Source organism: Rhagoletis pomonella, unplaced genomic scaffold (genome assembly GCF_013731165.1).
Source record: "Rhagoletis pomonella isolate Grant_MI unplaced genomic scaffold, Rhpom_1.0 Rhpom_scaffold_01445, whole genome shotgun sequence".
NCBI lineage: Eukaryota > Metazoa > Arthropoda > Insecta > Diptera > Tephritidae > Rhagoletis > Rhagoletis pomonella.
The window spans coordinates 14643-28481 of NW_023459999.1; the positions used below are offsets into that span (position 1 = coordinate 14643).

The window sequence follows — 13839 nt, forward strand, 5'->3', positions numbered from 1 at the left end:
TTTTAAAAAAAAAGTTATCAAGCTCTTAAAAAATCACCCGTTATTATAAGATGTCTGCCAAAGTATAAAGAGAGTTTCTTAAAGAACTTTTTGAACAAAAAAAACCATCAGATGACAAAACAGATTAAGCTTAAAAAATCTGCATAATAATATTTAAAAATCGTAATAATAGGATTTTTGATGCCCTTTTTTTACTTTATTCAAAAATTACGAAAAACTTGAATAACTGGGCCAAAACTATTCTGATTTAGACTTTTGGGATCTCAGTAGGATAATCCGACGAATTGATACCCTTCTTCGTTTTTTGAAGTCGGTTAAAAACCGGTTGCCTACAGTATGTTTCGCCGAAAAATGTAAAAGGGCCTATGCCTTTCCACCAAATGAAATATATTTTCGAAATTGCTTTGCAAAAAAGAAACCTTGTGGCTCAGGGATGTACGACGAATTTTTTTTGTTCGCACCTAAGGTAGTAAGGATTAGTGCACATTTACCTGCATAATAAGCTTTGAACATCCATACATTTGTATGTACATATGTGCTTACCATCGTTGTCTTGCACTTCTGCTTAATTTACGTCAAATTTACACACCACACACTGATTGCAATTTGAAGGTAAAAAAAAATGTTCATTCAATAAATCATTGTTTTGCGTACTTCATACGAAATTAACAATAAAAACGAAGAAAAAAAACATTAAGTTCGTCACAAGCTAGAGCGTTTATTCGATGAAGTAGCCGAGAAGTCAATACCTTCTCAAGTGGCACTGCGGATGCTACTACCTCTTTTTAAAACTTCCAACCCTCTTCCTTCCTATGCATCGTACTGCTTTTGCTCTCGTTTACAACAAATTATGATAAGTTTCAGGTTTAACAACTTCAAGCATCATTTAAACTACAATGACCTCAGACAGTACAACAGCAACTGAAGCGTCTTCACTGAAAAACAAAAAACAAAAAAAAACCCCCAAAACAAAAATAGCCCCACATATGTATGTATGTAAGCATCATACGAGCAAGAAAATAACCAAATGTGCATTATTTTGACTTGGCTACTTTTGTTGCTGATGCTAATGTTGTCGTTATTCATGTGATTATTGCTACATACTTTTATTAACTACCTTTTGTTGCAACGACACAAGACGCGCACGTTGTGTGCTGCTGCTATGCGCGTCCGTCATTAGCGATCATTACGCGTTGTGCGTACACCAATAACGGCAACAATTCGACATCTTCTGCTTACCTTTTTCACATTTTTTCCTATAAATAGTGAAACGCTTCAAGTAAAATGACCTTCGATGGTAATTTTCTTATTTTTTTTTTTAATATTTTTTTTTTTGTTTTCTGTTGAAGCTCTTCACTTACATACTTTTGTTTTGGCTCTTTGAAAACTCTTCTTGCTGCTGATGATCGATAGCCAACGGACAACTTGACTTCACTTTTCATACATTCATACATATTTACTTCGTGTAATGCAAACCGAACAATTCAAAAGTGGTAGTAACAGTTATTGTTGTTTTTTTTTTAAACTCTCAAGATGCTGTTACAACTGTATGTAGTTGTTTTTGTTTGCGCGTTTTTTAAGTATTCCATTGCCGTGCGATTATCGTTAATATATTTTGTAGCATTCAACTAAAGTGTTGTTAGCTCCGCGCAAACGATGATGACCACAGCCAGTTGGTCAATGTCAATGTCAGGTTGAAGTTTTATTTGATTTTATTTGGCAGTTATTATTGAATTTTGTATGCTTCATTGCCTGCCAGTTGCTGTTGAATGATTTTATCATTAGTATTGACGATGACCGCATAAGACCGCATAGGAAGGCAATAAAACTATAATTACAACTAATCTTTTAATTTCATTACTCGCAAACTCAAATTTTAGATGAAGGGGAGCGTTAATAAGCGCGAAAAGAACTTGAAAATAAATTGATTTTTGTTGGCATATTTTTTTTGTATATTTTTTCCCCCTGAAGCTTTAAGGTAATTATAAAGTAGGGTTATAAGCTTCTAGGTAACTCAAATGAGTTGAATGTTTATAGAGAGCCACATATCTACATATTCCTGAAATCAACTGTAAGATGCATACCAATGTAGATGCTTTTTAGATATTGTAAATTAGTCTTTGATTTGTGGAATTTGTGGATTTCGTTACCAGGGCCGGACTAAAGATCTAAGCGCCCCGGGGGCGAGTCTTACAATTTGTCTTAGTTCTTCTTTAGCTAACTCTTCGATGGATAGCTGATCAAAATTACTTGAGACATTATTGAATGCATAGACTATTTATATAATTATAATATCTTTTAAAGAAATTTATGGGTACTTTGGAAATATATTCATATGTATGGTCATAGGTGACTCACAGTAAATTTTTTTCGCTATTTTCTAAACACAAAAACATACATAGTTCATTCCACATATAACTGAAACCACATATGTATGTATTATTGTACATCAGATTTTCAAACTTCGTACCAAATTTCCACACAATTCTAAAATCGTAAAAACTCGTCATCGAATCGTCAAAAAAGCCATGTCATACAAAATGTAATGAAAATGAATTTTCTTCATGCATTTTTTTCGAGATATTATCAAATTGAACAAATCAAAAATCATAAAGATCGCTGCAGTCGTTCTAGAGTTGTAAATAGTATAACTAACCCTACTAGGTTTTATAGCTGAACAAATAGCTTTGATGAAAACATTTTCGGTCCTAAATTGTCATCGAAAACAGGTTCTTTTGAACTTACATAGCTTTACAACTATTCAACTAATAAAATGAGTCGCATTAACTAACATTTAATTAATTATTTAACACAAATTGTATTGATTTTTGCAATCATCTGCTTACACTAAGAATTTTATTTGAAAATTTACATACATATTTAATACATAGATAGTAAGACCCACAATCGTTTATATATACATACATACCGTATATATTTTATACATTAGGAATTTCTAATTGAAAAAGTATATCATAATTAGTTCCTATTCAAATGCTTCAAATCACAAGTCAGGGAGAATGACAAAACTTGCTGCTATCGGCGCACACATTTGTATGTAGATGTAGGTATGTGAGTGCATTTTCGTTACTTGTTTTTGTATTTTATTTTCAATTCGTTTCAATACATTACCACTTCATGCCACTACTTTAAATTAACGTAAAATCGTTTCTGCAATAACCTTTGATTGCCACAAAAATGCCAAAAATGATGAGCAAGAATAGGGCAGCCAACAGCGGCAAAATTAAACTTTAAATGCTAAAATCACTGCAATCGGTTTCTGTGTTCTCTGGGGAGCTGCTGCGCCTAGCTGCGACACCATCATCAACTGGACCAACTAGTAAATGTTGCTGCAATTGCAATTGCTTTGGTTGCCACCATGTCAATGACGGATGTTGCACTATCATCGATGGTCTGTTAGATTGTTGTAAATGCCGCGCGAACAAAAGATCGAAATCGTTGTTGCTGGCGCGCGCTGGTGTTGGCAGCAGTGATAACTGCCAGGCAGCGCGCCGTTGCGCCTGCTTTTTCTGCCGTGGTTCATTTTGTAGTTGTTCATGGCGCAAATGGCGGCCGTAGAAGCGCAGCGCTGATTTGGTTGGTTGTTGCTGTTGTACTGTTGCTCGTCGCCGTTGATCGTAATGCAATTGCTGTCGAATTGTTTGTTGAGGCTGCCTTGTCATCGACAACATTGAAAGCCAATGATTAGCTGCGGGCCTTGTCGCAGCGGCGAATGTGCGCGCCACGCGACGCATGCGTGGATCTGTAAATGCGCCGGGCACCAGCAGCTGTTGTGCGGAAAATATTGCAGGCCTTTCGTCCATTGCGGCAGCCAAAGTGTCACGCGCGTCTATTTGTGGCACCAATGATGTGACTGATTGATCGTTCTCATTAAATAGATCTTTTTTTATAGCTGTGTTGCTCTGCAGCCAGTTAACAATTGCTGCGACGGCGGCGGCGTCCTTTCCACCATCACCATTGCCATCAACAACAGCCGCTAGATTGTTGTCAATTGTGTCACTGTAATTGTTGCCGTTGTCATCGCTGCTCTTGTCAAACAAAATTCGTATCGTTTCACCATCATCAGCGCCTGCGTCCCGCCCTGACCCTGCCAAGCCAAGTTCATGCGGTTGCAAATGTCTCTTCCGACCGCCCTGCATGCGGCGTATGGCGTCTCTGACAGGCGGCGCTGTCAGGTTGCTGTCATCGTTGCCATCAACTTGATTGTCTAACAACCGCACGCTCTCCTCACTATCGCTGGCATTGCCTTCATTCTCACTATAGCTTCCCGTCACCTCGTTCGCCTCATCGTCACCAGGGCTACGCTGCCATTGGCCGCCAAGCGCCAACGTTGCAGCCTTTGGCGGCTTCAACTTTTTACCGCGATTCGGAAAGAACAAATCGTCATACTTGAAAAGGTCTTTGATTTTGTCGCGTTTGCCGCGATTCGGCACAAATGTCTCGTAACGATTGAGCAATGCATCCAGATCGGGCAAATTGTGTTTGCGACCGCGCGGCGGTATGAATGGATCGTCTTTGTACGGCGGGTCTGTGGAAAAAGTGAAAAAAAAATATTCGTGCATTACATCACTACAGCTGGTATCAACCGAACAAACAACGCGAACACTAACATCTAAAAACAACAAAGAACGTACAAGACAAGGCAATCAAGTATTGCGCTTTCATTTGTAACGAAATAGTTTGTTGCAATCATTTCATGGAATTGTGCCTGGAAAGTGGTTAAAATAAAAGTGCCAACGTACTCTCTAAGTGCAGTGCCATCAGTATTTGTGTGTGTGTGTTTGTGTTTTTTTTTTCTATTAATTTTAAGGGCCTGAAAGCGGGTGTGTGTTAAAGCCTGATTTGGCAACTTAACGGAACGTAGAAGTTAGAGAATCATAATGAAAAATATTTCGACATGGCATTAAGTTACGTTAAGTTTCGGCTGTTCAGTTATAAGCAATACCCATTTAACAGAATTTCTAAGAGAGAACCGTAAGTTACGTTAAGTTGCCATAATCAGACCATTTGTGTATTGTGTAATTTTATGTGACTTCAACAAATGTGAGCATTCTAATTTTATGCTCGAGTGCAAGTGGAGTTTTATGAGAACACCGCATGGCGTGCGGAAAGTGGCATATGATTAGGCGATTGTTAGACACACTGCGCCGCTACTGTTTATATGTACATACATATGTATATTGATGATATTAGCAGAGCAATTCTGGCTAAGATTTTTTTTTATTTTGGCACGAAAATCTTCACAAAAAACAAACTTCCTTGCCAACTTTCATGATGGAAAACGCTTTTGACAGAAACCACTTCTACATCATTTTGTTCGCGATGCTCCAACACTCGGATTGGCCGTGTGATCAAAGCACTCCGAGAGATCCGAGGTTCGAGTCCTGCGGTAAGGGACTTTTGCTTTGCTTTAATTTATTATTTTTTGCTAAATTAATTTTCCTTTAATTTATGGATTTTTTCGTTTTAATAAGAAAAATATAAATACTTTTTCAATTAAATTTAATTTTTAGATTTTTGTTTATTTTATTTTAATTTTTTATTTATTTTTGATTCAATTTAGATTTTGTTTTATTAAAAAGAGAAATAATTTATTAAATGTCAATTATTATTTAATTATTGTTATATATTATATCAATTTAAATTTTTTGTTTTAATTTAATTTAATTTTTTGTTAAATTTTATTTTGGTTTTTAAAAATTTACGGTTTTATAAAGAATTATATTTTTTTTTGATTTAACGTAATTTTTAGAAACTTATTTAATTTTTTATTTATTTATATTTCTTTTAATTTTCAGATTTTATTGTTATAAAAAGCTTTTTGTAATACTATTTAACTTTTGGGCACTTATTTAAATATTTTGTTTTTAAATAAAACAATTTTTATTTTTAATTAAATTTTCTTTTAACATTTAGTTTGTTATTTTAAAAAGAAGAATATATTTTTTAAATTCATTTTATTTTTGGAAAGCTTACTCTAAAAGACAGGCAGAATAAAGGTAAGACCTCGTTAGCAAATATTTCAATTAGGCGTTCGAAAGATTTTAAAGACATTTGAAGATATGTGGTTGTGTTTTTCTTTCGAAAGACTGTGGAAGACAGTTGCCAGAATTGCCCTGTAAGTGCATATTCATCGATGCTGTATTTGCCAAGCTACGAGTGTGCGCTCTTACGTCCGCAACTTATTGAATAAAGGATCAGAATTTTATACCCGTTATGAAATTTTTGGAAAGTGTGCGTGGCACCACCCATTTATGATGAAATAGTAGCCGCTTTGCCAACTCTTACCAAACTCGGTTCGAATTTTGCCTAGGATCTCAGCAATAATACTAATCAGTCAATAACCACGCCCACCGCCATTATAACGTTAATGTACAGATATATTTCTTTCTAAAGAAAATTCATCTTGGACATTCTAGTTATTTTGGAAATTTTTACCTTGTTCCTGAAAACAGGGACCGCTCCGTAGCTGGACTTATACGACGATAAGGCGAAATAATTTCAGCTCCTCCCTCAAGCTGCCGGGCAAACTTGGCAGTACTGGATAGTTTTCGACGGATTTCGCCGTCTACTTATTTCATCAGGACAGAATATTTATGAACTAAATTAACTCTGCTGGCGGGCTCGCCTATGTGCTTACAGCGCACAATGTTTCGACTATAGGGAGGTAGGTAAAAAAATATAGTAAACGTGAACCGATTTCGCTGAAATTTGGCATGCCCACTAGCTTTTCTTAAGAAAAGAGAATTATGAAATATGGCGAAAATGGGCTCATTCCACGCCCACAACCGCTGTGGGCGGAAATGTTAAATTTCATCCGATGTCAATGTATTAGTTTGTACTGCGTCTTTTGTTTGAAAAACCTGAACACAGCATATGGGCAAGATTGGCACACTATAGCGTCTACAGCTCGCAAGAAGTAGAGACCCAGTCATTAAATGTCATGGAATTTTGGTTAGTTTTGGTTTTCTGCTTACCACTCGCGGAAAAACAAAGGCTATATTTAAAAATTCCGTAGGTGTAAATATTTTTATTTCTCCAGATTTTCGGATGATTTCGGATGATCGAAAAGTTCTTTTCACGAAATTACGCAAAAGAAAGATCGAAAAAATAAGAAATTCCGAAATGGCTGAATTACATATATATTCGCCAGCTACATGAAATTCTCTAAAACACGCGTCTAATTCCAAACACTGACGAACTGGTACTCAAATTGTTTTCACTAATAATCTTAAGGATGTACATACATATCAAAGTCTATATTATGACAAAAAACAGGGGGAAAAAATACCAAATAAATTATAAATATCTACCTTCACATAAAAAATTCATGACATTTATGTCATCAATTAGACTTAAAAAAAAAAAACGCTTTCTTGTTTTTTTTTTTTTAATTTACTGTTCGTTGGGAAAAGGGGAGCTTGAATGGTGTTGAATTTTGTGAAAATTTGTATTTAGGACTTTTACTTTCCTTTCTAAGATAGGGAAATTTTTCTATCCACTGGCACCGTGATTTGTTTCTACCTACCTACCGCTTTATATGCAGTCAAAACATTGTGCGGCATAGTGGTACAACAAAAAGCATCGAATAAATAATACAATTTTCTCACTGGTATCTACTTATTGTGTCGACACCCTGAAAAAGTCAGCTTATATATATTTCTCTTAACTCATAATTGGGTTATAGTTACATTATTTAGTTAAAGCTACCAAATCATGTGTTCAGAGAAATGTTTTTATGCTGACTTTTTTCTGAGTGTTTTATCTTTATTCACAACGTTTGCTATTGCAGTTGCATATATACATATGTATATTATTTTTTTATTCATTTATGTCCAAAAGCCTTCTGCATTATTTTTCTCAGCAAATTATTCCCACATTTAATTTTGAAATACTTGTCACATCTCTCAAATCCGCGCGTTGAAATATTAACATCAGCTGTTTACATAATTATTATTTTTTTTTTCCTAGTTGATTTAAAGACTTTACTTCTGCTACAAATTCTCACAGGCACTAAAGTTGAAACAAAAATGAATTACCAAATAAGCGCAAAGACAACTGCACGACATTTCTTTTAATTATTTTTGCCTTTTTTGTGCCACAACATATTGTATTTAATAACTGTAATACGCAACATGCATTTTAAATTAACCCAAAAGCATGACGATGCGATATAAATAATTATACAAGTGTGTGTGTGTATGTATCAGTAAAAGGGTATCAAGCGCTGTAATGCTATGCTAGCTGGCTGGCTGGCTGGCTTACTGAAACTGGGTCTGACATGTGAATTACATTAAGGGAGCAGCGCCACATGAACGCGAAAAATTGTGAAATTCAGCTGGGCCAACACAGCGGCGCGCGCGCGCACCCAGATCAGATCCAGTGTTCGATAATCGCATAAAAAATGCGCAGCCAACTAAATAAATGCATTGTATGTATATGAAATGAGAGGAAAAATAAAGTAAAAGGCGCAAAAATGCAAACAAACAAAAAAATAAAAATAAAACAAGACAATTTTAAAATATCAGAAATCAAAATATGCAATTACAAAAACACCGTACATGGCGCGCATAAATTGAGCGCTAATGTGGGCGCGCGGGCGCGCTGGCACAGTAGTCATATAGCGAGTGCATACATGCGAACATATTTAAAAATGTTGCATGAGTTGCATCTATAATCAATGTATTCGTATGTAGTAAGCGCGCATGCGCGCCCTATACCGTAACAAACTCCACTTTTTGCGTTGGCTACCAATCGCCCAGCTACTCTACCTCATCGCTTCTTTTACTTTATGCAACAAATTTGTTGTTGTGGTTGCTATTATTACTAGTACTCACCCGATTGCAGATCCTCTTCTAGCGGCTCCCGCCGTACAATAACATAATGCGGCTCGTCTGCGACCAATGGCGGCTCAACGTGTCCGGATAAATTCAATTTCTTCCAGTTGTACATGCTTGGGTGGTAATATTCCGCACCACCACCACCACCACCGCCACCGCCGCCGCCGCTATTGCCGCTCACACTGGCAAAATGCTGATATGGATAGAGCTGCTGCATGGCCCAACTCAGGAATCTCATGACATCTTGTTCGCCACTGAGCAGCATTAAAATGTCATTGCCGGCATTGTTGTCTTCATTGTCATCGACATCGTCGTTGTTGTCGTCGTCGCCACCATCAGTGCTCGCCAAGTCAGCAACCGCATCAGCATCGTTGTAGACATTATCTATCATGGCGTCATCATTAAAGTTGGCAAGAGGATTGTCGCCACCGCCGCTATGGCCGCCGCCGACACCGCCAAAGGCAAATGCATCTGCGCTCATATTGACATCATCATCATCATCAGCAGCAGCCTTGGTGGCATGATCACCAGCACTCGCGGTAAAGTCATCCATTTGCTTAGCCGCCCCGGCTGCCGCTCGGCTTCTATTGTGTATTGTGGACGCGCACATGCCCAAGCGCAATGTCCCGTATGCAGTGCAGTGCGGGTGTTGCAAGTCGGTAGGTAAGCAGCATAGAAGCACCGACAACGATGGAACGAAAAGAGAAAAGTAAGAAAATTACCAAATAAAAAAGTGCTGTACATGAAATATGCAAGATTGCCGCGCGCGCGGTTGTAAAATTTACAACAACAAAAAGCAAGCGATTGCTGCTGCCAATGATTTTCAGCCGCCTCCGCAATTTTATCTTAACATCTTTAGTTAGCTTTTTTTTTGGTTTTTTTTTTACCAAATTCATAAAAATGTAATCGACATGAAACGTTATGTTGCGCCACATATTGCCATACCCAATAACCTATTGTGCCCATTTGCCGACAAATGGCGCACCACATTGCGCGCCTCTCTTTTTAGTTCTGCTCTTAGCGCTTGCCTTACTGCCTCATTTTTCATTGCTGCTGCTGCTTCCATATATACTTACATGCATATCTGATATAAGTTTGTATACTTAAGCCGTAGCACTTGCGCTGCACTTAAAGGATCGCGCGTCGCGCATGTTGCACGTCCGCAATTGATGATGCCGTTGCCGTAGCGCGCTGTATGCGAATATGCGAACGGTCGCGTGGGCAGCAGTTTCAATTACACCCTGACTTATAGGTGCGTATGACTCGTACGTATTATTGTATGCGTCCGCTTGTATGCTTTGGTAAATGCCTAAAAGTTCATCTGTTTGTTTTCGCTGTTTTGAAAAAATAAATATTCGTTCAATATATTGGCAGCTATTTAACTCTTTGCTTTTAGGCAACGTGTGGGCAGACGACGCTGCATTTATCACTTAAGTACATTAGGGTGCCCCACCAAAAAATGTCTGTTTTTCCACCGGAGTTATACAATTTATTACATTTTAACACCCAAATTCATAAAAAATCAAGAAGAAGACTTCTTCAACTGCTTTATAAATCGAAAATTTGTATGAAAATATCACTTTATAGAGCTCTATAAATCTAACTTATTCTTCATGAATAAGGCTATAAGACTTTTGCCAAAAAATAACTTTTTTTAATTTTAAAATATTTTTAAAAATTTTTATGTAGACCTTTTAAGCTTAAGCTCGAAGAAATATTTTTTTAGAATTAATTTCGTTTACTTATAAAATACTCGATTTTTTGGGAAATTTTAAAATTCGTCATTTCACGTAACTCTTTACATTGTTGCACAAATTTTGAAGAAAGTCTTTAAATACAATATTTTCTATAACACCTATTGAAAAAATGCACCGATTATTATTTTTTTCTTTTTTTTTTTGACAGTGATGCACCTAATGTACATTTGTATGATTACAGACAGCCTGAACCTGTCTGAATGTGTGGGTTAACTCTTTAGTTAGTTATTTTAGTCATTTTCGGTTCTTAGGGTTTTGCTTTGTACGGCCTAAAGGAAACTGTTAAGTCTGTTCTGTGGGAGCGTTTGAGGTGTGTCTTTGGTAGCCCGAAGAGTATGTGCAATCAAATTACTACAAAGTTATCGGGTAAATAAGTATGTATACACCGGACTTTTTTAGTGTGTAGAAGAAATGCAAAAGAAATTTGTGAAGGGCACCAATATTCAAACAAGATAGTTAGGTACTTTAATGCTGTTATGCTAGTATTTAAATAATTTTTATTAATTTTAGAGATCAGGCAAAATTTGGGTACTACAGTCAAATTTCATTAAATAGAGGACTGGTATAAATCGAGGCAATATTTTAGAGCAACCCTTTTCAGGTTATAGTGATATGTTTAACATAATTCTTACACATAAGTATCATCGAAAGCCTTTTTTGTATATCAGTCTACCAGTTAATTGAGTTGTAATTTGCAAATGTCATAATTAAAAAAAAAAGTTATCTCGCTAAATAAGTATTAGTTTTTTGGATTTTGTTTTTTTTTTTAATTGAGGCTATCAGTTGAAGTGAGTACTAGCAAAAAAGTCAATAAATAAACACTCAATCATATACTGACTAAAGGTAATCAAATAGCTTATCGCTTAAATTTATTGGCGCCATCAATCATTAAACAGACTTGACAACGTAAGTACTACTTGCTGGAAGGTGAATGCTAATTTTAGCATAATTTTGCAATTTGTTAAAAAATAATTCTATGTTACTTGCTCCCTTGTATAATTTGCTTGATGCGTTTATAATTATGGGAGTCATTATAAAAACAAATGCAAATTGTCAAAATCAAAATAATATACAAGATTTTAGACGCAGGTATGTATCTTATACTCGTTGATTTTAAAATCACCTTTTTTGCTTAGGAAAATACTTTGACTATATTTTTGTTTTGTTAGGCATACGATATCTTGTGTACTTATTGCCCGAATCAGCTAGTTAGCGCATTCATTGTTACCATGCGAAAAATAAAAATGCAAATGGGACCAACCTCGCAGTTAGCGTGATAATTAATGAATTTTCACATCATCACAGGGCCCTTGCCTTTGGCTTGAATTTTAAAAGAAGCTTGATTATTAGACGCTATGCAAATGCGACCTAGTATGTATTTAAAATTAGTATTATATCAGCTTACATCTAAAAATTAATTGCAGTCCGTTAGCCTAGCTAAAACTAGAAAACGATTTTACCGATTTGAATATTTTTTTTTAATTTTGTCCGCTATAATACCCGAATACTAAAAAAAGACAAAAAATAAGAGAGTTGCCACGTGTTTGCATACTGTGTGAGTTCAAGTAAATTGATGAAATGAAGAAAGTTTTGCAATATGAGCATCATAACAAAGAGGCTTAAGAAGGCTTACAGCAGAATATATATATGAGGAGGGTTGCCACTTGTTTGAAAATTTGTATGCAATTTAATTATTAAGATAAATTAAGTATCACAATATGGGCATCAAACTAAAGAAATTTAGGAAAATTAACTGTTGAAAATATTTTTGAGGAGGGTTGCCATCTGTTAGAAAAAATTTAATACAATTAAATTGATAAAAAAAATGAATTATTCAAAACATGTATCGAACTAAAGAGGTTTAAGAATGTTTTAGAGTTCAAAATATTTTTGAGACAGGTTGCCACATATTTTAAAAATGTCTTTCAATTATATTTATATGTTAAATATTACAATACGGATTTCAAACGAAGGGTTTTTGAGAAGTCCTTGATTTAGAAATATCTTTAACAAGCAAATTCCCGACGTACTTTGCAGCGCCTGTAGTATTTCTAAAACAGGTAGATTTTTTCAAATTTGTTTCAGCTTATTATGGAAGACTAGTAAATACCCGGCGGACTTCGCAGCCGAGAGACGACATGGGTTCCTTGGTAAAGCAATATCAAGCCACAACAACGCCGCTGTCTAATCGGCTCCTGATAACATAAGCATCGAAGGAAACTAAATAGCTAATGACATAGCTAGACACAGCTTGAAAATGCAGATCAGCGAGGCGGATAACTCCCTACAATAGCCGATTCCTGCTCTACAGAGTATAATTCACGAGTACACCATAGCCGTAACAACTGATCTCCATAGCAATCAAGACGACTATGAAGCTCCAGTGGCTTTAATAGGAAATGAACTAGGGAACTCCTGACCGCCATTATCACTGGACACTGTGCTATTGTACAAATGCTACAACGATGTCAAATACCAAAAAGTTTGCTCTGCGGAAGTTTAGAATTACGTCAGTTAGAGGGATGTGCCTCCTGCTGGCACTCAGAAAGTTTTATTATATGGCAATTGAGAAGTTCATGCAAAGATTTCACAAATAGCATAAAGGAAATATTTTTGCACAAGCAGTAGTGCATAGCCTACATTTAGGTGATTGGAATTTCATTAAGCCTATATAGCCTATATATTAGCAAAATTCATGATTTTTATTTTTAAATTGTAATTGCGCTCTTTTTATTTGCCAATCACTTTTCATGCTTCACCACTTTCGCTTTTAGGCCAGAACGCTTAAACAAAATAAGCAGCTAAATTTCTCCACCTAACTAATAAGCAATTAATGAAGTGACGATGTGTGGCACATTTATTTGCTGTGCCCCGCAACTGAAAACCCCAAAATTTTAATGATAAATGATTTTGTGCGACTTAAGCTTCATTATCAACGATCACAAATGATTAATGTGCGCCGGCCGATAATTGTACTTGAAAAATGCGTTAAAAGCAGTGATCAAAGGAGAAGAAAAAAATCGGATAAGACTAGATTGGCGGAGAAAGAAAAAATGCCATGTATGCACAGCAAAAATTTCTACATTAATTTAAATTATTTTAAAACGATTTATTAAACACATAAACGGATGATTTCGCCTTGATTAATGTTGTCAATTCAACAGCAATCAATTCTTAAGTGCGCGGACTCGTTTTGAAACAAAAACGAAAAGTAGCGAAAT

The 13839-nt window shown here is 35.9% G+C and overlaps 1 protein-coding gene across 1 annotated transcript in view; it reads right to left on the bottom strand.

Annotated features, from left to right (window-relative positions):
• The window catches only part of LOC118752383, a 15389-nt gene extending 5652 nt beyond the window's left edge, over positions 1-9737 (bottom strand). Inside the window, exons 1-2 of the mRNA XM_036487269.1 lie at positions 8859-9737; positions 3254-4549 (exon numbers count right to left, since the gene is read on the bottom strand). Of these exons, the coding sequence (XP_036343162.1) occupies positions 3254-4549; positions 8859-9471 (1909 nt within the window). The 5' untranslated portion in view covers positions 9472-9737. The remainder of the gene's footprint in view (positions 1-3253; positions 4550-8858) is intronic.
• Positions 9738-13839: the final 4102 nt, after the last annotated feature.